The 27,808-nt window shown below is 43.7% G+C and overlaps 1 protein-coding gene across 2 annotated transcripts in view; it reads right to left on the bottom strand.

Moving 5' to 3' along the window:
* Nucleotides 1-26,395, bottom strand: part of PHIP (pleckstrin homology domain interacting protein) — a 341,807-nt gene extending 315,412 nt beyond the window's left edge. For both annotated transcript variants that reach the window (XM_024194657.3, XM_024194658.3), the window contains exons 1-6: nt 26,124-26,395; nt 25,978-26,036; nt 25,856-25,885; nt 25,676-25,735; nt 12,008-12,158; nt 11,823-11,921 (exon numbers count right to left, since the gene is read on the bottom strand). In XM_024194657.3, coding sequence (XP_024050425.2) covers nt 11,823-11,921; nt 12,008-12,158; nt 25,676-25,735; nt 25,856-25,885; nt 25,978-26,036; nt 26,124-26,166 — 442 coding nt within the window. In that variant the 5' untranslated portion in view covers nt 26,167-26,395. The remainder of the gene's footprint in view (nt 1-11,822; nt 11,922-12,007; nt 12,159-25,675; nt 25,736-25,855; nt 25,886-25,977; nt 26,037-26,123) is intronic.
* Nucleotides 26,396-27,808: the final 1,413 nt, after the last annotated feature.

Below are 27,808 nucleotides of genomic sequence, written 5' to 3'. Positions count from 1 at the left end.
GCTCCGATGAATTCTATCCTTTGAGCCACGATTAACATTGATTTTTCCTTGTTTATCAACAGGCCCAGGACGTGGCATGTGATCTGCAGTACCGAGATGTCGTACTGGACTTGAGACCTGGAGTGGCCCCTGATAAGCCAGTCATCGAGGTACGGGTAAACCTGGATACCTCGACACCTAATGTAGGCCACCACCACCATGCATTCAGTAAACACTCTTGGAGCTGTAGCCAGGCCAAACAGGAGCATCGTGAACTGGTAATGAGCGGGGCCGACCATGAAACCCAGGAATTGCCTGTGTCCTTGGAATATCGATATGTGGAAGTAAACGTCTTTCAAATCAAGGGTGGCATACCACTCTCCCGGATCCAGCGCAGAAATGAGAGAGGTCAGGGAGACCATGCAGAACTTCAACTTCTTGAGATATTTGTTGAGGTCTCTCAGGTCCAGAATGGGTCTCAGAGCCCCTTTGGCTTTGGGGATCAGAAAGTATGAGGAGTAGAATCCCTTGCTCCTGTACTCCTGAGGGACTTCCTCCACAGCCCCCACTTGCAGAAGGCTCTGAACTTCCTGGGCAAGCAGTTGCTCATCAGAAGGGTCCCTGAAGAGGGACGAGGAAGGGGAGTGGGGGGATGGGAGGGAAGGACAGAAAGAAACTGGAAGGTATAATCCTGCTCCACGGTGTTGAGGACCCAGCGGTCCCAAGTTATAGAAGCCCATACAGGGAGGAAAGGAGACAAGCAGTTGGAGAAACGCGAGAAAGCAGGATCCAGGAAACAGGCTAGTAGGTCGCCCTCGGGCACACCCTCAAAATGCCTGCTTACTACCCAGATGGTTGTGGGTGGAGGTAGACTGTGCAGAGGATGCTGGCTGGTGACCTTACAGACATCTGTAGCCTTTATCCTTTTTATGGGCAAGCTCCGACCTGGGTTGGCTCCCAGAGCTCTGGAGATGCTGTGGTGCGGGGTGTACTGGCCCAGGGTCTGTAAGGTCGCCCAGGAGTCCTTCAGCCCATGCAGTTTTGTGTCTGTTTGTTCGGCAAACAGAGCTTGGCCATCCAACGGGAAGTCCTGTATTGACTGTTGGACTTCCGTCGACAGGCCCGACAAGTGCAGCCAGGAGGCCCTCCCTCATCAAGATGGCCGAGGCCATGGTTCTGGCCGCAGAGTCCGCCACATCTGAGGCCGCCTTAAGGGCCGCTCTGGCTACCGCTTTGCCCTCTTCAATGATCAAGTGGAACGCCTTCTTGGGGTCCTCAGGCAGCGAATCCCCGAACTTGGCCACTGACTGCCACATGTTGAAATCGTAGCAGCCCGGTGGTTGGCCACTTGCAGCTGGAGACTCGAGGAAAAATAAATTTTCCTCCCAAATAAACTGAGCCTCTTCAAGTCTTTATTCTTGGGGGTCGCTGCAGGTTGGCCCTGCCTTTCCCGTTCATTAACGGCCGAGACCACCAGGAAGCTTGGAGCAGGGTGCGTATGAAGGTATTCATATCGCTTAGCAGGCACACAGTACTTTCGCTCCACCCTTTTGGAGATGGGGCAGTGACGAGGGAGTCTGTCATAAGGACTTGGTGATCTTTGCCACTCCCTCGTGTAAGGGCAACGCCACCCTGGCTGGGGCTGCTGAGAACATCGGATAGTAAGCATGAAGCTCCAAGTTCGAGGCGATCCTCTTTAGTAACTCCTGATGGGCCCTAGCATCATTCTTCGGGACTGGATGAGGGAGCCCTGTAATTGTCTCATCAGGCAAGGATGAGAAGGAAGCAGGCACCGGAGGAACTGCCGCCTCCACAGGCTGCTCGACTGGTTCCTCCATAGGAGCTGGGTGGATCTGTGGGGGTCTTCTCCCCAGAGCCCTCTGCATCCGGGGTTGGACAGGAGACAGTGGCTGATGGCTTGTCCGAGGCCCCCGAGGCTGACCTGAGCCCATGTGAGGGCTGCGGGAACCCCCAAGGGTTCCAGGGGTACCATGGTGCAGCCCGGTGGAACGGGCTACGCCGCCGGTAGCGTAGGTACCCCTGGTGCAGGAGGGCCCTGGCCCACTGGTATGGACTCCTGCTCGGTACCAGAGTCCAAAGAGGAGAAACCGCTTCTGGGAGACCAGGACGGTGCCAACTGTTCGCCCCGGTCATGACGGTACTGATCCCAGCGCTGTGATGTGGATCTGTCCGAGGATGACAAGTCCCCATGCCGAGCTCCTGGAGACCGATGGCGTTCAGCGGATCGTCAACAGCGACCCAGCGATCTACACCTCGTGCTTCTTCAGCAGTGCTGGTCTGCAGAGCAGGAGCAAGTAGACCATCGAGGTGGGGAATGCTGACCTGATGGCGACCCGTAACAGTGCTCCGGCAACTGGCAACGAGGCTGCTGGGACCGCTGTCGTGTCCCTGGAGCGGTGCCAGACACTAGGTCGATCCCAATGCTGGTGCTGCAGGGACGGATGCACCTCCATGGTCCTGCACCAACTCACCAGCGATCTGCGTCTCAAGCCTGGTGAACGGTGCCCTGAATCCGGAGACCAGTGGGGGCTCTGACGGGTCTGCCTCCCCATGACCGAGGTCTGGCAGCTCTGCACGGGCGACTGCTGGTGGGACACTTCCTAAGGAGGGGAGCGGTGCAACACAGATGGGGGCCGCTGGAAAGGTCCCAGGGCGCGTTTGCCCTTAGAATGGGACACCACCCTGGCCGGTGTGGGCGGCAGGGGTAAGACTAATATATCCTGCGCTGCCTGCAGGGCCTCAGGCATTAATGGCATGTCCAGGTGCTGGACGCCCACATCACTGTCTGGGGTGGCAGGCGCGTCTTGGGATGGGCTAACCCATTCGACCTGAGCCGGGGCCCAACTCCTGCTCGGAGGTGAGGAGCTGCCCTTCTCGGGTCTTTTCTTCTCTCCGACCCTCTCCTTTCCTTTACGGGATGTAGGAGATCGTCCCCTCCCAGCCTTTCTTTGCCTTCTGGACAGTGCCGGGGACAGGGATCAGCCCGAAGATGGCACTGGCGGAGCGCTCCGTACCAACACAGTGGTACTGGGAGCAGAGTCCGATCTGGACAGCTCCGGTGACAGTGTCAGCGCCGATTCCATCAGGAGCGCCCGGAGACATATGTTTCACTCTTTTTTTGGTCCAAGGTTTGATCCCTTTACAGATAAGACACTTGTTGCTGATATGGGTCTTGCCCAGGCACCTCAGACAGTCACTATGACGATCGCTGATGGGTTTTTTTTTTTTTTTTTTTTTACAGCGATCGCAGCGTTCGAAGCCTGGGGACTGGGGCATACCCCGTCCCTAGGCTGAGTCCCATCCAAGACTAACTAACTAACTACACTAAAGGAAACTAATAACTTAACTATTTACAGGGAAAGGTTCGTATCAACGGATTGAGAAAGAGGAGGCTTGCCAAACCAAGATGATGTTCCAGCACCATCACTGGCGGTAAGAAGGAACTGAGGGTAGGGGAAGCCAGCGACGCCCCTTATACCGAGCCACATGGCCACCACTCCAGAAGGCCCCAGAGCCGGTCCCCTACGGATACTACTCTAAGAAGAATAAAATTAAATTTTAATTGGATTTTGAGTGTTTAAATAAATTTTTCTTTAGACATAAACCTGTTTAAAATTAAATTTGAAATTATGAGAACCCATAATAAGGCCTCAACTTATTATAATCATTTAAATAAAAATATGCTACATCAACAAGCCTTCAAATTTTAATGAGTTAAAGACAGGAGACAGAAGTTGATAAAGTACAGTTCGGAACTTAAGAGAAACAGTCAAAAACAGAGTCCCATTTAATTACATTACATGAAGGCAGACAACTAAATATTGACAAGTTTTGTAAGTGCTTAAATACAAATGCAAGAAGTGTATATACTAAAAAGGATGAACGTGAGTGCATGGTATTACATGAGGATATCAATATAACAGGCATCACAGAAACTTCCTGATAATCAATGGGAAACATAATATCAGGGTACAAAATATATAGGAATGACAGAGTAGATCGCATTATTGAGGGAATGGCACTATATGCGAAAGAAAGCATAGAGTCAAATATAGTAAAAATCTTAAAAAGAAACAATCTGTACCACAGAATCTCTATGGATAGAAATTCCATGCTTGAATAATAAGACTACAGCAGTAGGAATATACTACCGACCTCCTAACCAGAATGCTGATTAGACCTTAGACCATCCCATGCTTTGCTGCACATTGGGCTACCCACATTTGCCATCCTTGCCTGTCAACTGCCCTTCTCTCCAAATCTTCCCATTTCACGTTGAGGTGTTTGATGTTGTTTAGAACTGTTTGTTTCCATGTTATTTGCAGTCTTCCGCTTTTTCTGGCTTCCATTCAAGGGCGGTATTTGGTAAGCGTTCTTTTTCCATTCTCAGCACGTCCCAGACACTGATGTCTTCTTTTGTAGATTTGTGAGAGGGTGCCCTGTCTAGTAATTTTACTGACTTCTTCATTCGTCTTCCTAGCTCTATATGTTATTCCCAATATTCTTCTCAGACATTTGTGACTAAATGCATCCAGGTTTTGCATACCTTTCTTGGTAAGTTGCCATGTCTCACTGCTGTATGTTGTGATGGCGATAACTGCTTTGTACACTTTCAGTTCTGTCTTGAGGGAGATGTTTTTGAGTTCCCATATGTTTTTGAGTCTTCCAAATGCAATGTTTGCCTTCCCAATTCTTATTATTTCCTCGGAAGTAGTACCATCTTGGCTGATGATAGTTCCAAGATACGTAAAATTGTCCGCCTTCTCTAGTTTCTCTTCTTCAATTTTGATTTCTATCCCTATAGTCCCCATTAACATGACTTGACATTTCTTTGCATTGCATCTCAAACCTATCTTCTCCATTACTTCTTTTACTTGGTTTGTGCATTTTTGTAGTCCGTTGTCATCTTCATTGATAAGAGCAATGTCATCAGCAAAGTCTAGATCAAATAGCCTAGAACTGTTCAATTTTAGGCCATATGTATCACTGTCACATTATTTTAATCTTTTTTTTTCAAAATGGAAAAAATGGATTGAATGCGGATAGGGATGGTAAAATGCTCAGGGAGATTAGAGAGGCTACCAGAACACGCAATGATAATGGGGGATTTCAACTATCCCCATACTGACTGGGTACATGTCACCTCAGGACAGGATGCAGAGATAAAATTTCTAGATACCATAAATGACTACTTCTTGAAGCAGATAGTCCTGGAACCTACCAGAGGAAAGGCAATTCTTGATTTAATACTAAGTGGAGCACAGGATCTGGTCCAAGTGGCAAACCGCTCAGTAACAGCAACCATAAGGTAATTACATTTAACATCCGGGGGGGGGGGGGGGGGGGAAATACTAAAGAAACCCCACCATAGCAGCATTTAACTTCAAAACAGGGAACTACACAAAAACGAAGAAGCTAATTAAACAGAAATTAAAAGAAACAGTCACAAGAGTGAAATGCCTGCAAACTGCACTGAAACTATTTAAAAACACCATAATAGAGGCTCAAATTAAATGTGTATATACACACACACACACACACACACACACACACTCCAAGCCCTAAAACAAGTCAGAGAACCAAAAAAATGCCACCATGGCTAAACAACTGAGTAAAAAAGAGACAGATAAAGGCAAAAAGAAATCCTTTAAAAATTGGAAGTCAAATCCAACTGAGGAAAACAGAAAGGAGAATAAACTCTGGAAGTCCAGTTTAAAAGTTTATTAGAGGGCAGGCCAAAAAAGAATCTGAAGAGCAACTAGAAGGCACTAAACCTAACACCAAAAAAATGTTTAAGAACATCACAGGGGTACCATTTCAGATTGGGGGGAGGGGGCACAACTTTAACCATGATTCCAGTGGCTATTTAGGCACTTGAAAACTCTAGTTTTGCAGATAATGGGGGGAAGGGGAGGGGGGAGGGAGAGAGGGAGAGAGAGGGAGGGAGAGAGAGAGAGAGAGAGAGAGACCAACAATTATAACTCAAAGGAGGGCTCAGCTCAAAAAGTTTGAAAACTGCTCAGCATGCAGGCAGGGGGTAGCTAGGGTCTGTGTGCAAGCAGGGGAGTAGCTCAGGGTGCAGGCAGAGGGGTAGCGAGGGGTTGTGTGCAGAGAGGGGGAGCGAGAAGGGAGGGGGTAGCTAGTGGCTGTGTGCTGTGGTGGGGATGTAGCTCAGGGTGCAGAGAGGGGCTGTGTCTGAGGGGGTGATTGCTGGGGGGCCCACCCGTGCACTCAGTCCCTAGCTGGCAAAATGGGGGCAGCTCCAATCCTTGTGGCTGTGTGCGCACCGGAGCAGGCCATGCCGTCCTACACGGTCCATGGCCATCGGCACCCAGTGGTTCCCAGGCACAGAGGACTACACCAACCTGAGCCTGGAGGACACGGCAGCCATTACCCAGCTCATCACCCCCATTCCAAACATTCCTCCCTTGGGGAGGGAGCAGGGCCAAATGGAAGGCAGAAATTTGGGTGCCCCTCCCCACATATCACTTCTATTCTGCTATGTATCCATTTCGGGGGGCACTGTTTCCCCCTATACCCCTTCAATCTCCACCAATGCAGGGGGGCGGGGCAGTGCTACCCCTGCCCTCTCTAAACGGTGCTGCCCCCGGAACATCAGAAGCAGGAAGCCTGCCGAACAATGAGTGGGACCAATGGATGATCAGGGCGCTAAAAGCGCACTCAAAGAAAACAAGGCCATCGCACAAAAGCTAAATGAATTCTTTGCATCTGTCGTCACTGCAGAGGATGTGAGGGAAATTGCCACACCTCAAAGGAATGGCTCAGGTGACAAATCCGAGGAACTGTTCCAGACTGAGGTGTCAAAAGATGTGGTTTTGGAACAAATTGATAAATTAAACAGTAATAAGTCACCAGGACCAGATGGTTTTCACCCAACAGTTCTGAAGGAACTCAAATATGAAACTGCATGTAAGCGATCACTTAAATCAGCCTCCGTACCAGAGGACTGGAGGATAGCTCACATAATATCAATTTTTAAAAAGGCTCCAGAGGTAATCTTGGCAATTGCCAACCAGTAAGCCTAACTTCAGTACCAGGCAAACTGGTTGAAACTACAGTAAAGAACAGAATTATCAGACCCACACAGATAAACACAATTTGTTGGGGAAAAGTCAACACGTGTTCTATAAACAGAAACCATGGCTCACCAATCTACTAGCATTCTTTGAGGGGGTCAACAAGCATGTGAACAAGGGTGATCCAGTGGATGTAGTGAACTTGGACTTTCAGAAAGCCTTTGAGAAGGTCCCTCACCAAAGACTCTTAAAAGCAAAGCATGCAGTCATGGGATAAGAGGGAATGACCTCTTAAGGATCAATAACTAGTGAAAAGATAGGACACAAAAGGTCAGAATAAATGGTCAGTTTTTACAAAGGAAAGAGGTAAATAATGGGGTCCCCTAAGCATCTGTAGTGGGACCTCTGCTGTTCAATACATTCATAAATCATCTGGAAAAGGGGTAAATAGTGAGGTGGCACAGTTTGCAGAAGATACTGAACTACTTAAGATAGCTTTGGATTGAACTGACAAAAAATTACAATGGAATCTCATAAAACTGGGCAACCAAATGGCAGATAAAATTCAATGTTGATAAATGCAAAGTAATGCACACTGGAAAAATGAATCCTAATTATACATTCAAACTGATGGGATCTAAATTAGCTATTACCACTCAAGAAAAATCTTGGAGTCACTGTGAATAGTTGTCCAAAAGAATCTGCCCAATGAACAGTGGCAGTCAAAAAAAGCTAATAATATTAGGAACCTTTAGGAAAAGGCTACATAAGAAAATATAATGCCACCACAGAAATCTGTAGTACACCCACCCCTTGAATACTGTGTCCAGTTCTGGTTGCCCCATCTCAAAAATGATATATTAGAATTGGAACAGGTACAGAGAAGTGCAACAAAAAATGATTACGGCTATGCAACAGCTTCCATACGAGGACAGATTAAAGAGACTGGGACTGTTCATCTCAGAAAAGAGACGACTAAGGGGGGACGTGATAGAGGTCTATAAAATCATGAACAGTGTGGAGAAAGTGAATAGGGAAGTGTTATTTACCTCTTCACATATCACAAGAACCAGCGGTCACCCATGAAATTAATAGACAAGTTTAAAACAAACATAAGAATGTATTTCAAACAGCACACAGTTAACCTGTGCAATTCATTGCAAGGGAATGTTATGAAGGCCAAAATATAATTGGGTTCAAAAAAGAATTAAATTCATGGAGGTCAGGTCCATCAATGGTTATTAGCCAAGATGGTCAGGGATGCAATCCCATGCTCCAGGTGTCCCAAAACCTCTGATTGCCAAAAGCTGGGACAGGACAACAGGGAATGGCTCACTCAATAACTGCCCTGTTCTGTTCCCTCCCTCAAAGCATCTGGCACTGACCGCTGTCGGAAGACAGGATAGTGGGTTAGGTGGATGATGGACTGACCCACCATGGCCATTCTTATGTTCTTAAAAGGTGCTGAATTATTAAGTAACACAAAGTAAGGGGGAAAAACAGTCAACCCAAACATTCTAAATACACCCTACCCCGATATAACGCTGTCCTCAGGAGCCAAAAAAATCTTACCACATTATAGGTGAAACCAACTTGCTTTGATCTGCTGGAGCGCATAGCGCCGCCTGCCCCGGAGCACTGCTTTACCGCGTTATATCCGAATTCATGTTATATTGGGTCGCGTTATATCGGGGTAGAGGTGTATGTCACAATGTCATATACTGCATTATCCATATCAGAGGTTCTCAAACTGTGGTCCGCAGACCACCAGTGGTCTGCAAGCTCCATGCAGGTGGTCCGCGGATAGTTCCCTCTAAGGTGCGCACCTGGGCAGCCACACATGAGAGAATGATGGGCCACCCACCTAATTAGTGGCGCCACGCAGGCATGGCTCCACTAATTAGGTGCCCTAACCCTAGAGAAGACGCACATGTAAGGTGAGGTGGTGGCCTTGGGGGGGGGGGGGGGGAATAGGGGGGGGGGGGGGGGGGGCAGTGGGGTGAGAAGAAAAGATGGGAGGAATTTGGGACGTGAAGGGCTGCAGTGGCCAGAGAAAGAGGTGACTTTCCCCAGCTCCAGGGCTGCGGCTGCCAGGGAGAGACGGCCCTCCTTCCCAGCCTCAGTGCTGTGGCGGAGGAGAGACCCCCCCCCTCCTTCCCAGCCCCAGCTCAGGCCTGCCGCAGCGGGAGAGAGAGGGCACATCCATTGCATTAGAAAAGGTAAAACTACTGATATTAAAATAGGAGTTGTGTGCTTTTATTTGTAGAACAAAAAAACGTTAATTATTATTAATTTTTTTTATATAGCACTTTTATCCAAAGTGCTTTACAACAGTTAGCTAATGGTACAAACAACATTTGGAAAGATCATTAAGTGGTCCGCCGAGACCCTCAGCAATTTTCAAGTGGTCCGCAAAAACAAAAAGTTTGAGAACCACGCATCTATATCATTATTAGTCCTTGCAATGGTGAAATTCTGGTATTTATATTATTTACAGTGTAAGAACTTTCAGTTTCTGTTGTGCAGAAAAGCTGTTGCATTAACAACTTTTGGTTTCAGTTTAACTAGCAACTGCCGAGAAAATATTTTCTTCATTTGGGCTAGTTCATTCAAAGCTGAGAAACTGAGTTGAAAAAGCAGGAAAGCTTGTTTTCCTCTTCCAGTCTATGAATAAAAACCAGGTGGGAGAAGATGAGATCTAATTCTAAAAAACTTAAGGACATGGAGCTAGATTTTCAAAAGTATTTAGGCACCTAAAGGTACAGTTAGATGCCAAGTGGAATTTTTCAAAAGCACCCAACTGAATCTTTAGGTGCCTAAATACCTTTGAAAATCTGGCCCACAGAGACCAGAAGCAATCTGTCAATTCACGAACTACAGTTAATACTTCCCTTAATTAATCAGTTAATTTTAAATGCAAAACATGTTTTGATAAGCTTACATAAGAAAAAATATCCAACACATTTAAGGTAGTCTTATTTAACTAATAAAAGCAATTTTTCAATGCTGTTTTTGTACATTTTAAATTGAACTGAATTCCCATCTACACACAACTTAACACAAATACCAAGAATAACTGTTATTCACCATTTTCTAACAATTAAAAAAGGAAAAAATTAAGGATCTGAATAAATCTATGTTAAATTATATGAGTCCTTAAATAAGCATGTATAGATATAATGTATCCTCCTGGTAAACAGAAAGTACCAAATTTAATGTATGGGCTATATGGTGTTCCATCAACATGTTTTTATACTTATACTAACCAATGAAAATGAACCTTTCTTTAGGAAAATAACTAAAAAGTAAATCCAAAACAAGATTAACATCAATTATTTAAATCAGCAAGCAAGAAATCTTGATTTAAATCATGATTAAAATAAGTGTTAAATCAATGCACCCTTCTGCTGCTTAATATATAAGGCCTGAAAACCTATTTGAGAGAGCTCCCCATTTCAGTCCAAGAAGAGCTATTGAAGACATCTGGTAGAACTTGCTTCCCAGATTTATTTTTGTTTTGTTCTGTCCCCGCCTCCTATGTCCTTCCCCCCAGCAGGTTCCAAAAAAGAGAGATTTTTTTCTGTTTTAAATTTAGTTTCCCTCAAGAAAAAATTAAATTTAAACAAGTCTCTTTCCATTCATGTCATCATCATAAAATCAATGTCAAAATTGCTCTTATGTTGCTTTTATCTGGAGAGTTTACAATGGAGGAAGAGGAGACTAACTTGATTTCTTAAAGTAAGAGGAATCCAACAACTCATTAAAGAACTCTAAATATTTTTAACTCAGTGTTAAACCTGAAGAGGTGCTGGGTAAGTTTTCACTCACTGCCGACATACCTATTTTCACTGAGCTACTGTCCTTATGGAAAGGAGAACTATGGCAGGATTGCATGGATAGAAGCTCAAAATGTGAGATTTCTGCTCACTGCTATCCTTTCTACAACAGGAAGAGACTGAGACTCAATGAGTTCCCTCCTAAATCATGGACATCTCTTTACCTCCAGGAGGGTAGTGAAGACAAAACAACTATCCTTCATTACAGGCTAAAGGCTAATGAAACACTTCCTCAGTGACAGAGTGAGAACTTCAAGGTAATCATGGAAGAACAAAAAAGAAGAGGAAGCAAAAAATATCTTTCTAGACTTCTGTTATTCTGCCATTTTGCAGCCCAACAGAGAGAACGTGTGCATGCTCCATGCTATAGCACAAAGCAAATCTGGACAAAACTAAGAAATAAGCAAATGGGACTAAACAGTTGAAGCAGAGAAACAATATTCCCTGCTACAAGGCCCTACACTAAAAAAATCTCTTCAAAGAAAAGAATTCTGGCAAGCAGCCTATATTGTTGTATTTTCCAGAAGTGGAGGCAGACCATAGTGTCTTGAGTTCAAATAAGTCATTAACACGATAGGCTATCCTATCTGCAGCTTATTACTACTTCATTTTTGCAACCATGTTATCAGCTAGCCAAATATTGTTTGCTTGTTTTCATAATTTTGAAATATTTTATTCAAATTCATACCTCAAAGCTCAAATAAAACAAATACGCTTCAAAACAGGATTCATAATATTTGGACCTACATTGTACATCCTGTCATGTTTAAAACAGGATAACTGACCATCCTAACAGAAGTAATGGTAGGCACAAGCTACACAGAACATAAGAGAGTAAATACAAATACACTGTTACCCAACTATCACACCAATAAACAATTTCTGCTGAATTTACAAATGTTGCACTAGCAAGGTCATACTTTTCAGTGTGATAACGAAATTGACTTACCTATACTAGGTGGGCTGCCATAGTTTATTGGTGACTCTGGAGGCCTTCCACAATGTAATGCAGCAAGAGCAGATCCCTTCCACACAACATGTTTGCAACCTGTTTACAAAAAATTACAAACACATGAAAATATAGCATAAAATAGTGAAAATGAAGTCTTTAAGCCCCCTTGTGAATTTTCATACTTTTATTTGTGCGAAGCAAAGACTGTCTTCCAGCTCCTAATAAGGTTTGCACTCCAGGGACACTCTGAGGAATTTCCTGCTCTAGAAGTGGTCCTAGTCGATGGCATATTTGCAGCAAGTGATCAGGTGCCAAGTGTCTATAATACTTCACCTATTATGTGACAGGAAAAAAAAAGTGATAAAGGTGAAGTCAATCATTTTTGAAATATTACTATTTTAGTCCTCATTTTCTTGTCAAGTTTGTTACCAAAATTCTTAAAAGAAATGAGCAAACTAAAAAACAGTTTCACTTTAAACAAATGATCAAAACAGATAAAAACCTTTAAGATGGTAAATTTGCTCCAGCTGATCCTAATTAATTTCCTCTGTTCAAAGTACACCTCTACCCCGATATAACGCAACCCGATATAACACGGTAAAGCAGCGCTCCGGGGGGGGGGGGCGGGGCTGCGTGCTCTGGCGGATCAAAGCAAGTTCAATATAACGCGGTTTCACCGATAACGTGGTAAGATTTTTTGGCTCCTAAGGACAGCGTTATATCGGGGTAGAGGTGTATACCAACTGTATTATAAGCACAGTTCATGTTTACTATTTTGTAACTTACATGAATGACGGAAAGCATAGAGCAGCTCTTAAATCATTATAGGTAATAGAAAAATGCAAAGAATTTGTCCAACCTCACGTTTAAATATGCTTCTGATCAATTTAAATTACTTTGAAACAAAATGAGAAAATAGTATTGTAAGATATCCTGATACTTATACAGTTCTTAGAAAAGTCACTCTATACTCAAAGAGTAAGTGCTGCAATTTTTGAGATGATTGACTGTATTCTTCATACATAAAAGAGAGAGCCAACCTCAATGTTAAGTGTAAAAAAAACAACTCAACCTTAACTATGAAGGCATGACCAGTATCTCCATAATTTAAACTTTTAAATACAAAACTTTCATGAGTCAAAAAAGTTTGAGTCAAATAAATTTTTAAAACCCTATTACACACTATTTATTCAAAGAAATCCATGCCTTTGGTGAAATAAGGAGGGAAAACCTTTTCAGGTTGATTTGGAGATCACTTATACTTCTTGTTAACTGTGAGGCACTGGCATCAAAGCAGATTTCTAACATCGATCACATATGCTTTATGACAGCTGTTTGATTTTAATATCAAACCAGTTTAAAACTGGATTTTGTTCAGAAAAAGCAAATCAAAATCCTTATCTATTCTTTTGAACATCTTAGATTACAGGTCAGATTGGTCTTTTCAGTGCTACAGGATCAACTTCAAAATACACTTATGTAAGTGACCACAATTAAATCCCATTACAAACTGTTAATCCTGCTATTAACAAATAATGTCTTCCAATACATAATCTACTGCTAGTTTAAAGCATCTGAAAAATCAAGAAAAATCTCACAATTTTATTTGCTTCATATATACATTCTAAGAGTACCTAGTGCGTACTGGTTTATTCCTTGTTTCAATACTAATCCTGCATCATGGTTTTTATATTTATTTTGTGACAAAAAATCATCCTAGATTATCTCGCAATGAAAGCTTGTGATGTTTTGTTATACTGTAACTGCAGAAGGCCATGACTGACATTTTAAGGAGGATGAACACTGCTCATATTCCTACACTGTACCCAATTAGAAGGAACATAACTTATTCTTCTTCAAATGTTCTACTGTCTTGCCGACATGCTGTTATCATACTTTGCGTTGCAGTCATTTATTAACATACGAGTACTGAACTATAAAACAGACTCTGGAAAAGCCTTATTTATACTAGAATTATTTTTTCACCATCTTAAGCTTCTGATGGAGGAAGGAATTTTTCTTTTGTTGTTCTCATTTGAGTCATCTGTCACATGTTTATAAAAACCCTTGTGAATGACTTAAATTCTGACTAGCTTTGAGGTGAGATATGACTTACAACATGCAATTTAAAAATCCATATTTAAAAGTTAGACAAGTAGCTATATAAAGCACAATAAAGCACTGCATAGATTCATCTCAAATTCATTTTTTAAAGTACAAATGACTTCAGACACACACAGTGTCAACAGGACAGCAAAAACACCAAAGAACTCAAGGACTTCCTTGCCATGATTCATTATTCTAACACACAGACACTTTTTTTTTTTTTTTTTTTTTTTTTTTAAGAATTAAAGTGTTCTGAGACATCTCTGAACTTGTTTCAATAGAAAGGGTAAAAGAACTCAAAGAAAATTATAATTTTGGGTGCTTTTTAAATGCTACACATCCTTGGCTATGAGCAACATTTAGAGATGGGTGCAGCTGGTTCTAGCTATGGATCCTAATCTTGTTTCCTTTTCTTTTATTCCCTTTTCTCCCTTCCAGGGACTGTACCCGGACAGTAAGTAAATAATGCCCACTGTGCAGCTGTATTTGAGATCAAATACTTTCCACTGGCGATGAAAGTCAGATCTGAACCTATGTCTCCAGAGAAGAAATACTAATACAGTATACTAAATTACCAATTAGCCAATTCCCATCAGAATACAGTTTGTTTAAAAGTATTATTTTACTCAGTTAAGCACCCGGGCATTCCTTAACTTCAACAGCCTGAATAAAAAAAAAAAAACTAAAGTAGATAGAAGATTGAAGCTTGGAGTCCAAGGTCAGCCTTGAAACATACCTAAGCTCCAGTCATCCTACTTCCTGAATCAGATCTCCTTTTTGTGATTTTTGTCATGTAACTGTATCCGTTTTATAAACCACTATAAACAAAAACAAGGTCTATACATGTTTGATTCTAAAAGTGACATTTCAGAAGTACTTTAGAAAATGAAGACTATTTGTGTTAATCTTGGCTCTAGTCACTGCAAGGTGGTGCTGTACATTCTGCAAATACACCTCCTGTCCACCATGCAAATTCCCTTTTACTCTAAATCCCAGACCTCTTTTGTGCAAAGACAGTTAACCATGCCAAATTAGGTTGCAGTTTTGTGCTGTAGATAGATGTCAGCTAAGGAATAATCATTTGTATTGGTTACCAAAACAGTATTTTAACCTAGTTCTCGGACAAACTAGTGTAATATTAGCCAACTAAGTTAGAAGTCTCCTAAAACAGGGGTTCTCAACCTGTTTCTCTCGGAGGCACCCCTCAACATACTATACAAACTCCAGGGCCCAGCAGGAGCGGAGGGGGGCCTCGCGGCAGGGGCCTGGACATAAGCCTAGTTTGACTTCTTTAGGGGGAGGGGGGAAGAACAGGGACCAGCAGGGCTCGAGCCACCTCCGTATGGCAGGGTCCAGGGATGGAGTGCCACCTCCACCCCCAATTCACCTCAGCAGACCACCCAGCCTGTCTGGGTTGGGGGAGGGGTGGGGGCGCAATCAAAAATTATAACTCAAAGGTGAGGAGCTTAGCTCAAAAAGTTTGAAAACAGCTTAGGGTGCAGGGAGGGCAGTAGCTGGGCTGTGTGCAGGCAGGGGGGTGGCTAGGGGCTGTGTGTGGGCAGGAAGGTAGCTGAGGCTGTGTGCAGGCGGGGGGTAGTTCAGGATGCAGAGAGAGGAGTAGCTAGAGCTGTGTGCAGGCAGGAAGGTAGCTCAGGGTGCAGGGTAGCTAGGACTGTGTGCAGGCAGGGGGGTAGCTCAGGGTGCAGGGAGGGAGTAGCTCAGGGTATAGGGAGAGGAGTATTAGGGGCTGTGTGCTGGGAGGGCTCCCCTGTGGTCCCTGTTCCCAGAGGGGTCTGCCAGCCACGGAGCTGGGTCTCCCCACCCAGGCGGCTCCTACCAGCTGCCTCTGTGGGAGCAAAGGGGGCTGCAAGCTGAGGAGGAGCTTCAACCCAGGGCACCAGCAGGAGACGAGGGAACGCTGCCGCTGCCTGCTCCATGGCACCAGCCACAGCACCAGCTGCCCTGCACTGTCCAGTTCTGGCTTCCCGCCTCCAACCTGGTCAGGGAGCAGGGAGAGGAGATGGGGGAGGGGAAGGTGTGGAGCTGCCTCTTGGGACTGCTGTGCTCTTGCGCTGCAGTTTTGGGGGTGGGAGGGGGCAACACCCTCCATGTCCCCAACTCTGCCCATGGGCTCAGGGCTTCTGCCCCAAAAGGAGCACCAGGGCTCAGGGCTTCAGCCCCGCGCAGGGGCGGGGGGGGCCACGCCAAGCATCAGGGCTTCAGCCCCGTGGGGGGCACTAGGGCTTGGACTCTGGGTTTCAGCCACGGGGCCCACGGCCAACCCTGAAAGGGCTCGCAGACCCCCAGTTAAGAACCGCTGTTCTAAAAGATCTTAAAGGGACACTGTTTATTTTAACTTTTTGAAATTGTCTAGAGTTTATTAAAATTAGTTTGAAGCCCTAAATGTGCCAATGAGTTCCTCTGCGAATTTCTGCAGTTTTACAATCACCTTTTTTTGTCCCTTATAGTTGAATGCAAGATCTACATAAACAGCAGAAACTATTTAAATGGGAAAACAGCAAAATGGACCACATACTAATGCTATCAAATGTACAAGGTAAACCTAAAGATAAATATTCTCTTTCATATTTATTTCAATTATAATATTAGTGTTATTTATAACAAGACAAATGTGATTTGTAAATTGGCATCCTTTTAAAATATGAAGAATTTAAATCATATTTGGACTACTTTTTCCTTCTCATCTTATAAAAGAATGGAAATGGGAGTTCCTGTAGCCACTTCCTTTCCCCTCAGGTGTAAGCTTATAATTACAGGAATTAGTATTACTTAGGAAGAGTAGCTGAAGGAACAAAATTTGTAGTGGGAGCATATATTGGGACTCTTTGCTTTGCAAATTGGGAAAAGGAGTAGAAAAATGCAACCAAAGAGCCTGGATGTGGGGGGGACTGACACAGACTGATGGGTTAGGGGAGTAAATGAGTCAAATGCAAAGAAGTAGGTGGATCAGAAAGTGAAAACCATGGAAGGGAGGTCAGAGATGGAAGCGAGAGGTTGAGTTGTCTTCTAAGAGAAAGAGGTTTATGGAGTGGGAGTTTTTTAAAAAAAAAAAAAAAAAAAAAGTGTGACTGCGCAGAAGACAGCAAGAAAATGAAGAGTATTAAATGAAGTATGGCAGCAGTAAAAGAGGAATTTAAGGGACCAATTCTTTGTGAAGACTAAGTGAGGGTAACTAGTAAGGAGAGGAAGTTGGATTGAGTCAGCCAGATTATTCATATGGGAAGTGAAGTAATTCACTGTAAGGGTACGGAATAAACTTCAGGAAGAATGAGCAGTTGGATGACAGCTACAGAAAGGGAGAGAAAAGTCTATGAGGTGGCCTGCTGGAGGAAAAGGTATGCAAACAGGGAAACAAAAAGCTGACAGCAACAAAAACAGGTGCAAAGAGGAACCTGGTAAAACTGCTCTCAGGGCAGGCAGAAGTGAGAAGAAAAACCACCACACTAAAGAAGAGGGTAGCTGTAAGAAGCCAAGTCAGAAACAAGTTACAGCAAGACAAGGAGGTAAAGAGATAGGAAGATAGAATCTTGTCTCTATCCTGATATCTGACAGAGCAGAGGGGAAAAGGGGAAAAACAAAACAAGGGATGAAAATTTAGACATGCAACACAATATGGCTCTAAAAAGAAAGCATTGCACGATTCAGTATTTGGCATCATGATTTCAACATAAAATACACGTAGTCTACAAATAATCTGGGTGGGCATGGAGGGTTCCCGCCAGGCCTACAAATGCTATCTAGATTATGAGATTCTAGCTGGATTCCTTCCTTCTTGCATATCACCACAAGAATAAGAGGGTCTTGCACGTCATCTTAGATGGTCAGTGATACCTCCGTGCACCCCCATTGTTTTCAAAGGAACTGCACAGATATAAGTGATGTAACTATATTAATGAAGAACGAGAAATAGAATACAGCGCTCTCACTCTTACCTGTGTTGGCTCTGCCAAGCTAGTAGAAGTAGAGAGCATGTTTTGTTTTGTTTAAACACCAAACTAAGCAGACTCTAAAAACACAAACAGGAATCAGAGGTGTTAAGTAATAAGTGCTATTTTGTGTCAGTTTTCAGACCATAACCATAAAATAATATTTTCTAGAAACAAAGAAAGTTCCATTGTCAGCTCTATATTTACCAATAACTATCTAGTACCAACAGTGGACATATACAAAATGCAGCTACACAGATATTCAAATGTCCAGGACTCTAATATGAAGTTATTATAAACCCATCCTCCAAAGCAATACCGTACTAAAACATTTTCCAAAATACTGGAATATTTATTTCTATGCTAACAGTGACCTGAGCTAACTACAATTATATCATCAAGAACTTCATCACAGAAAGAATGATCTAGTAGACTGAATTTCCTCAGAAAACTGTTTGTTTTTTTTAAATCCGTTACCTATATTTCAAAGTCTGGAATACTCAATCCAGCCAACTTTAGCCACCTTTAGAACCATACATATATTGCCACACACTGTATCAAGTGCTACACAAGGCAAAAAATTGAATTACAGCAACTGTCATACTGGAACAGACCATCAGCATCTTATAACCAATGGCCAGTGCCTAATTGCTTCAGAGAAAAATAGCTATGTTATTGCAACTCCTAATTTTAAAGTGTTCTTATTCTCCCTCTGAGATGCTTCTTATTAAGAATTAATTTTCACATCTGAAGTATCTTCTGATTTATATGTAGGCTAAACAAAGATGGGGATGTGGCTATAAGACACTACAGGGACATATTTTCTTTTAACTTGAGATTACTTTTACTGCTAATGAAACAGAGCTAACTGGAACCAACTGTCCTGAGACCACACAATTTTTGTCCTATTGCAAACATAGGAAATTTTGCAAAATATTTAAAAAATTTTAACATAAGAACATTCAGGCATTCATCTATCTAATCCATCCCCCTGTGCTGAGACAGGATTAAGTATACCTAGGCCATCCCTGATAGATGTTTGTCTAACTGGTTCTTAAAAAACCCCAATGATAGGGATTTCACAACCTCCCCAGATAACTTGTTCCAGTGCTTAATTATTCTTAAAGTTACATAGTTTTTCCTAATATCTAACCTAAATTTCCACTGCTGCAAATTAAGCCAATTATTTAAGATACACAAATAAATCTAATTCGCTTCATCCACAATTATAAAATTTTGATATACATTTTCTTATTCAAACATTTTGGAATTTTAAAATGTTTAAAGTTAATTAAGTCCTGATAAGAAATACTAGATAATCTTGGAAACTGAAGTCTATTTATTCAAAGTCCTAACAATGCTCCTTAATCATGATCAGAAGGAAACAGGAGCAAAAGGGTAATTTACTTTCCATGGACATTAATCATTTATATAGCAACAAAGAGGTGTTAGGAGGTTTAACTGTTGTTGTCATTAAATGGGAAATATCCCTGTCCTAAATTTACTCTAAATTATATAACAATCTGTAACACTCTGACACTCCCAGCTAAAGTGACTGTTTGGGAGTGATTTGTATGATGTGAACACTTGTCTAGCAGAACTAAACTGAGGCCATCTAAATTCATACCCTGAACAGCAGCTCCAGATGGGTATGATTTTTGTATCACTATCAATAAGAGATATCTGAATAGTGACCTATTACCAATCCCCTACACCTTTCAGAACCACTTTCAAAACTTTATAGAGACATTCAAAGAACTATTAGTGATAAATGTTGTCTAGCAAATATTAGAAAGTTATCTGGGATGCAACAAACTACGTTTTCTTTTCTTTTTCTAGATTCACTTCTCTAAAAATTTCATTTTTGTCCACTTTACACCATGCAGACACCTGTAGAGTGCTAGACGTCCTGAACGAGCCACTATCTCCTCAGCCATTTATTAAGGGGTAAATTGTTATTAAACAATAATTGCAATATTGTCCAGAGGCCCGAGTAAGCACTGGGACAGATTCCATCGTGCTAGGTGTTGTACAAACACAAATCAAATACAGGGTCCTTATAGTGCACTTTACTATCTAACGCCCCAACCCACCCTATGAAGATTCAAGACACATGTTAACTTTATGCACTGTAAGTAGTCCCTTTGAAGTGAGTTTACATACAGTGCATAAAGTTAAGCACATAGGGTAAATCTTTGCAGACCCAGTGCCTAAGAAGGTTATTCTATGGGCCTTAAAGTGTACATCTCCCCACTTTCCCTTTGAAAACAAGGGCAATACAGATAATACTGAGGACAGACAGACTGTTAGTAAGACACAAGAGTCCCAGCTACATTATTGCATCCTCTCCCAAAGTTGGTGTGGATCCCACAATGTCACTGCTGATTTGGTGAAAGGAAAACAGACATATAAGAAAGCAGCTGAAAGGGAGAGAACAACTGCCTGAATGTCTCAAAGATGAGATGGGAAAGTAGGATACTAGATTCTGATCTGCTGCAGTGGCACATCTCTCTTCCTGTCTCCTACCCATAACATCTTGTAAGCTCCATATAGGAATGCTTAACACCCGTCAGATAGCTAGTCTCCCCATGAGCCCAAACTTTCCTTAAACAGCTTCCTCACAGGACTCTTAGAGTATGAAGAGGGCAAGCTGCCACATCTATGATCTTGTAATCAGCCTTCAACCAAGAGTTCTGTCCCTGCCCCACATAAAGACAGACTAACAGAAACAGGCTTTAAAACCTACCTGTAGAATACAATATTTTAAAAAAAACCTGATATTTACATAGCAACTACATGCTCATGTCACAGACTGAACACAGCTCAACACACCAGTTTAGAAGAGCGGGTGACAGTCTTGCTTTCTCCTTTGCCAAGAGGAGACCTACAGAATAGCAGGAGGCAGCAAGAGGGAAGGAAGCATCCCTGCAACTGCAGCAGACCGAAATCACTTCTTGGAACCACGTAGCTAGCTACCATGACTGAGCAGCTAGCTACACATACACAAAAAAATAAGAAACAATGTCCTTTTGCTCCTTATCAAGTGCATTCTTTGGGGAACTGGCAGTGCATCTTACCAACAGCTGTTTCTGTTCTTTTCACCAGAATACCTCAGTCTTCCAATAGGAAATGGAAGCAAAGACTGAGAGAACATAAATATCAACCAAAAGTTAACTATGAACTTTAATAAACGTGCCTTGATGTTTTGCTCCTGCAAAACTATTTGTCTCTTCCTTAGTGTTTGTACAGCAAATGGTATGATGGACCCGACTGCTCATTTAAATCTCATGTGCTTTTGTGTACTACCATGATACAAATAGAAAATTATAACATCAATATTAGGAAAGTCAGTCTGACACTTGGGAGGAAGAGACTCTCTAGCAAGGAACACTCACATAGCTTAGGCCACAAATAGGTGTTTTTTTTTTTAAATATCATTACAGTAACTCCTCACTTAAAATCGCCCTGGTTAATGTTGTTTCATTGCTGATCAATTAGAGAACATGCTCGTTTAAAGTTGTGCAATGCAGCCGCCTACTTTGTCCACTGCTTGCAGGAAGAGCAGCCCGTTGCAGCTAGTTGGTGGGGGCTTGGAACCAGGGTGGACTGGCAGCCCCTCCATCAGCTCCCCGCTCCCCTAAGTTCCCTGCGCAGCAGCTGCCCACCAGGCTACCAATTGCCAGCAGTTCAGCTGTCCCTCCCTCCACTGCCACGTGCTGCTCCTGCCCTCTGCCTTGGAACTGCTCCCAGGAGCCTCCTGCTTGCTGTGCAGAGAAGGGCGGTAGAGGGGGTCTAATGTCAGGGTGTCCCCCCGTCCCCCTGCCCCCCCGCTTACCTCTTCTCCATATAGAGTAGGGTGGGGACAGGACAGGGCTCAGGACAGAGAAAGCTTGTTGGCAGCAGCTGCTGTCTCAATTTCCTGATTTTTTTAAAGGCAATGTACTTAAGAGTGGGGTCAGCGTACTTAAAGGGGCAATGCGCATCTCTCTCTCTCCCCGCCCCACACACAGGGTGTGTGTCTCTGTCTACCATGCTGTCTCCCCTCCCTCCATTTGTGCTGCCCTGTAGAATGTGAGGCTACATTAACAATGTGTTAACCCTTAAGGGCTAAGCTGAATGCTAGTTCATCATTTAGCAGTAAGGCATTCCCCAGGAAATATCCCACCCTCTTACTTCACCACCTCAACCAAGCTTCACAATCATCATTGCTGTGTACAGTATTAAACTGTTTGTTTAAAACTTATTTTGTGTGCGTGTATATATAAATAAATAAATAAAGTTTTTTGTCTGGTGAAAAAAATTTCCCTGGAACCTAACCCCCCCTCTTCCCCAATGGGGAAATTGGATTTGCTTAACATTGTTTAGCTTTAAGTCGCATTTTTCAGGAACATAACTACAACATTAAGCGAAGAGTTACTGTATAGGAAAATATCTGTTTGAATTATGAAAGGAAGATAGATTGAGTTTTTTGAATTTATAAATTCTCCTGCAGTGTTGAAAACCCAAACAGCACAATGTTAGTGTATCAGAAACAGACAAATGGAGTTTCACTGTTCGAGCAAGCAATAAATAAAAAACACAAGTGGTGACCAGTACATTAAATTTGGTAACTTGTTTGAATAATCTTAAATTATAGCAATAAAATACGTAATATTTTAAGGCTATGATTTTATTTCAACAAAATTAAGAATTAAAGAATCATATTCTCCAATAAAACTTTTTAATAAATCCAAGTATCTGATAAAACTTAAACCAGAACATCTACTGCATTAAGATGCTATAATATTCTTGTTTAGATAAGTAAATCTGCACTAACTTTATAACAATTACAAATCCACATAAAGCAACATTTAAAGTCAAATTCCACGAAGTACTGAGTAACCTCAATTCTCTGATTTCTGGAGTCACTAATTTATCACATTTTTGATACTTTTGGTTCCTATTTAGCTTCTTTCAACCCCTGCCATTACTGACTTCAGTGGGAACCGAGGGCATTCAGGTAAGAGACTGATATTGGCACATGGCAAAGGATGCCCACACCACCATTTGCATCAGTAACCTTTTCAAGCTCAGATTTCAGACTTTTAAGAACCAAAACTAAAAGAAAGACACCTGAGCTGACATTACAGATTGACGTCCAATCTAAATATTTACATTAAAGGTATTTTAGAGTTAAGAGAAAGCAAAGAAAGTATCTTAAATGACAAATCAAAAGATTTAAAAAAAACTTAATTGGAACTGTTTAAATTCAGTAAATCCATTTTTTTTTTTTTAAATACTTCTATGCTGATACGCTGAATGCCAGGTTTCAGAAACCAACACGATCAAGCAATACAGTTAAGGCATACCTTCTTTAATTAAAGCAAGAGTGTAAGAAGAAAATGCCATAAACAATTTGTTGTCTGTATTTTCCTTTCTCCTCCCTCCCTTACTTTAAAGCAAAAGAAAATCACGCAAATACTTATCAAAAATATAAGAGGGCATTGTAAGAAATGTACAGGTGGGGGAGACAAGTAGTAGCATTTCTCCACATCCATGGAAGTCCTGCACACATTTGGGATTTCATGGATTTTGGAGAACCATATTCCACTCCTCCTCACCCTCCCCAATGAAAAACTGCATATTATATGCTATTCAATAATAATGCTGAGTTGGTATTTATTTATTCTCATCTCACTCTGCAGGAACCCTCTGTGCTCCAAAAGCAAGATGTCCCTGATGCCTGTGAATCAGAGGCTGTACCCTATCCCTATATATTCCTCAGTGGGTCTCTTCCCAAAATCCTACACTGGCCCTACTACTGCTAGCTCCTTTATCAATTCTGCTAGTCCTTTCCATGCTTTTCTGTTGTCACTTCTCTTATGATGTCCTCTTATCCCCTCCGTAACCCCATACATATCCTTCTAGCCTGCCACCTCAGAACCAGCACTTTCAAAACCTATTTTTATACTGTGATGAACACAGTTTAAAATATAATGTGTCTCATAATTTCTTTGTTATGTTTTTCTCGACATGTTTTAAAAAACATTATGGAAGATTAGGAAAAGCTTATACACATAAGTATGAGAATGTATTTAACAAGTTGAACAGCAAAAGCCCCTTCGTGACCACTGACAACATTTAACACAAACTATTGACCAATATACCATAGATGCTCTGAAGAAATTCACTAATTCAATATTGTTCCAGTTAACACAAATATCCATCAAATCTATGTGCTAAAAATCATTATGAAATTTAAGTTGAAATAACTTGTAACTGCTAGCTACAAACAAGTAACTGCTGTTTTTAAATAAGTTGTTTACAGTTTCCTTAAAAGCAAAATATCCAGGATGCTGGTCCACATTAGTTAAATGGCTAACAGTTTCAGTTTTAAACCTTGAAAAGAAGCATAGCAGCAACATTATGTTTGTTTTACATTTACTAGGCACATCTGAACAGCTATTATAAATCTGCAGTTTGACAGCATTTTTTAAATGCTTCACTCCGTCACAGAGTGAGTTTTTATAATTAAAACCTGCAAAGACTTATTATATTCAAATTCTTCTACCACAAGCATCAATAGGATATTACAGAAATGCTCAACTTTATGAGCATAGCCCCACTGAAATCAACAGTATTATTCTTGTACTTAAAGTTAACCATGCGCATAAGTCTCAGAAGGACTGGGACCTACAGCTGGTCTAATCAATTTACAGGTTTCACAGAACAATGCTGCTTTCTGAATTGACAATATTATGAAAACACATAGGGCAAAGTTTTCCTCTCAGGTTGTCTAGAAATGTGGACCCATATTAAAACAACTATTAGTGGATAAATTGCTAATGCAGACAAGGCTTAGGCCTTTTGGCCACTGTTTCATGAAAACCTACAGGTCACATGTTGCAAAAAATGCCATCCACAATAGCAGCTTAACACCAATGCACCTACACTTGAGCTGTATTACAGCTACTAACTTTTCTACTGTAGATGCACTGTCAGAGTGAAAACAACTTACAGGGAGAGCAGAGTATAAAAAATCCAATCTATTTTATGAATCTAGCAACACAATGCTGCCCTACAAATTATATAAATGCTCCTTTGCCAACATTCTGTTGCAGAGTTACACGGAGTCAAGAGATAATGCCTCAGAGCAGACACCTGTCAATGAATTTGCCATCCCAGGTAGGAAAAGGAGGCAAATACCATTCTGAGAGTCACACACACAGCCAGGGCCCGTACTGAAAGCAAATTTAAGCTTTCTGAGCTTAGGGTATTGCTCCAGCCAATCAGCCAGCTGGCGACCATCCTCCTCCCCCACCACATGTGTGTGCCACAGGTGAGGATGTGGGGGGATATTCGGAAGTTGTGGGGTTGTGATGCAGCAGCTCTGAGCCTTTGTGTGTGTGAAGCAGGATTGCACAGAGTACAGCGCCCCCGTCTCCTGCCGGCCAGGCTGGCTCCGGCAGGCTCTCTCCGCTCGCTCCTCCCCTCACTGCCTCCTGCTCTCCCTGCACAACATCCATGACGTACCTTTATTTCTAGCACAGTGACTCTGGGGCTCTCCCATTAGGACAATTGTTGTTATTTACCCTCACGCCGAGACCCCCCCAGTGGGGGGCTTTCCCCGGGGCAGCAGCCTCACCTCCCCTCTCACTGTCACTGACGGGGGAGGGGGGTCAAAGCTCCCTGAAGTTTTTTTTTCTTTTCTTTTTTTTTTTAAGTTGTAAAAAAAATTTTTTTGCGGGAAATTCAATTTTTATTGGGCTGCTCGGAAAGTTTCCCCGCCGCCTCGCGCCGGCCGGCCGCTCGGCTCACCAGGTTCTCGTAGCTCCGCGGATGCTCCTTGCCCGTCCAGTCCGTGCGCTTGGGCAGCAGCTAGGGAAGAAAAAGCACCTTTCAGTCAGTCACGGCCGCCCCCTCCCCGAAAAGCCCCCGGCGCCCGGGCCGGGGAGAGGCCGCAGGCGGGGCGAGCGCGGGGCGTGCGGCGCCGCTTACCTCCTTCTCCGCCACTTCTCGGATCAGGACCTGCAGCAACAACAAAAGGGGGAACGGCTGTGAGTGCGCCGCGAACACCCCGCCCTGCCCGGCCCCCCAGGCCCCGGCGGCGCCATCCCTACCTGAGCCGCTTGCTGGCAGGGTCCGTCCTCCAGAAAGCGGGCGATGAGGAAGTAGAGCTCTGCGGGGAGAGAGAGGCGGTGAGCGGCGGGCTGGGCACCAGCCATTCCGGCTCCGCGGCGCCCAACAGCCGGAGCCCTCCACTTACCCGCTCGCAGCTCCGCGCTGTGCCTGCCGCCGTCCCCGGACATGGCGAGCCGCGCTCGGGCCGCGCTCCCCGGCGGCGGCGGGGCCCTGCGAACGCGTCCGCCCGCCCGGTAGCTGTCACTGTTCGTTCGGCAGGAAGAGTCTCGGCTCCACCATTCAACCCGCGGCCGGGAGGAGGAGGAAACAACAACTCGCAGGCAGCAGCAGCCCGCCGCCAACGCCGCTGCCGCCACGGCCGACCCACCGCGAGCGAGCGCGATCCCTCCGCCCGGGGAAAGAGTCCCTGCCCCCTCCTCGGCCCCTCGCGCCGCGCGCGCGCCCCCTGCCCCGACACCCGCTCCCCAGCGGCCTGCTCCGCGGCCCCCGCCGCTGACACGCCCAGAGAGGCGGGAGCGCGGCGCAGGTACGAGCAGGCCGGCCGGCTGGCAGAGAAGATGTCGGAGCGGCAGAGGCGGGGTGGGCGGGGAGCTTGGCTGAAAGGCGCTTTCTCTGTGAGGGCTGGGAGGAGGAGGGGAGGCCGCAGCGGAGGGATACGACGTACGCGGGGGGAGGGGGGCGGCTGCTCGCAGCGGGCTGGGCTGGAAGTTACCAGTACCAGGGTAGTGGGCAAATGAAGCGAAAATGCCCCGCGGGAGCCCGGGCCGCGCTAGGCGAGGCGGGCTCGGCAGCCCCCCGGGGCCGCGGACTATCGGGCGCGGGGCGCCTCTGTCCCGACTCTCTCACGGGGGCGAAGGCTGCGGCTGTCGCGTCTGTCTGTAAGTTGCCGCGCCCGGCGCGCCTGTGTGTATGTGCCAGGGGCAGTGCCAGCCCGGCGTGACCCTGTGCGAGGTCCTGCTCGGGGCTGGCTCGTCTTGCTTTTTGGGAAACAATAATGCCCCGGTCTGTAAAGCTGAGCAAACCCCTGTGCAGCTTTCGTTGGTGCTGCCTCGCTGGGAGCCAGGGGAAAGGATCTTAAAAAGTGCTTTGCTCGTAGATCTGTTTTTTTTTTTCACTTAATGCGCATTTTAGGAGTTATTACTGCTGCTGGCGCATCATAGACACTGGATCAATGAATCTTCAGGCTTCTAGGAATATTTGCAAGAGGAGGAGGAATACCGTGAACCGGAGGACATGCGAAAGATGGTGATACTTGCAACCTATGGCTGAACTGGAGGTAATTTATGGGTGGATCAATAACATGCTAAGGTTCTTGAAAGACTATTAGACAGTAGCAAGCGTGATTTGCGATTAAATAATTTAAGTTGTGTATTTGTCTTACATTAACTTTAAGTAATGATTATACCTCAGATCAGAATATTTGTTCATCGTTACTTACTGCTTAGAGTCGGGCACAAAAACAAAGCTAATATCCGGCCTTGGTCAAACTGACCTCTATAAAATACTGGGTTTGCTATCAGATTTAAATAAATGATAAATAATGATCGGCCTTTATGATCTGTCATGCATCTGTGCTTTTCAGATCGAGTTTGGGCCTTGTAAAAATTAACACAGTTGTAGACAATGAAAATGACATTCAGCAGCAATGGATGTAAACAAGGAAAATTGTCATTTCTTAAACACACTGATTAATGTTACCCCTCAGAAAGCACATTTAGAATTAAAAGGATATAAAAATTAGACAGGAAAAAAGTCTTTTGTAATCAGAGAACTTGGAGCTTTCAACTGGTGAAAGCTTTTAAAAATTTC

The sequence above is a fragment of the Terrapene carolina genome, unplaced genomic scaffold (genome assembly GCF_002925995.2).
Source record: "Terrapene carolina triunguis isolate 2854851 unplaced genomic scaffold, T_m_triunguis-2.0 Scaffold42, whole genome shotgun sequence".
NCBI lineage: Eukaryota > Metazoa > Chordata > Testudines > Emydidae > Terrapene > Terrapene triunguis.
The sequence above is the reverse complement of the archived record's forward strand: the minus strand, read 5'-3'. Positions and strand labels throughout refer to the sequence as shown.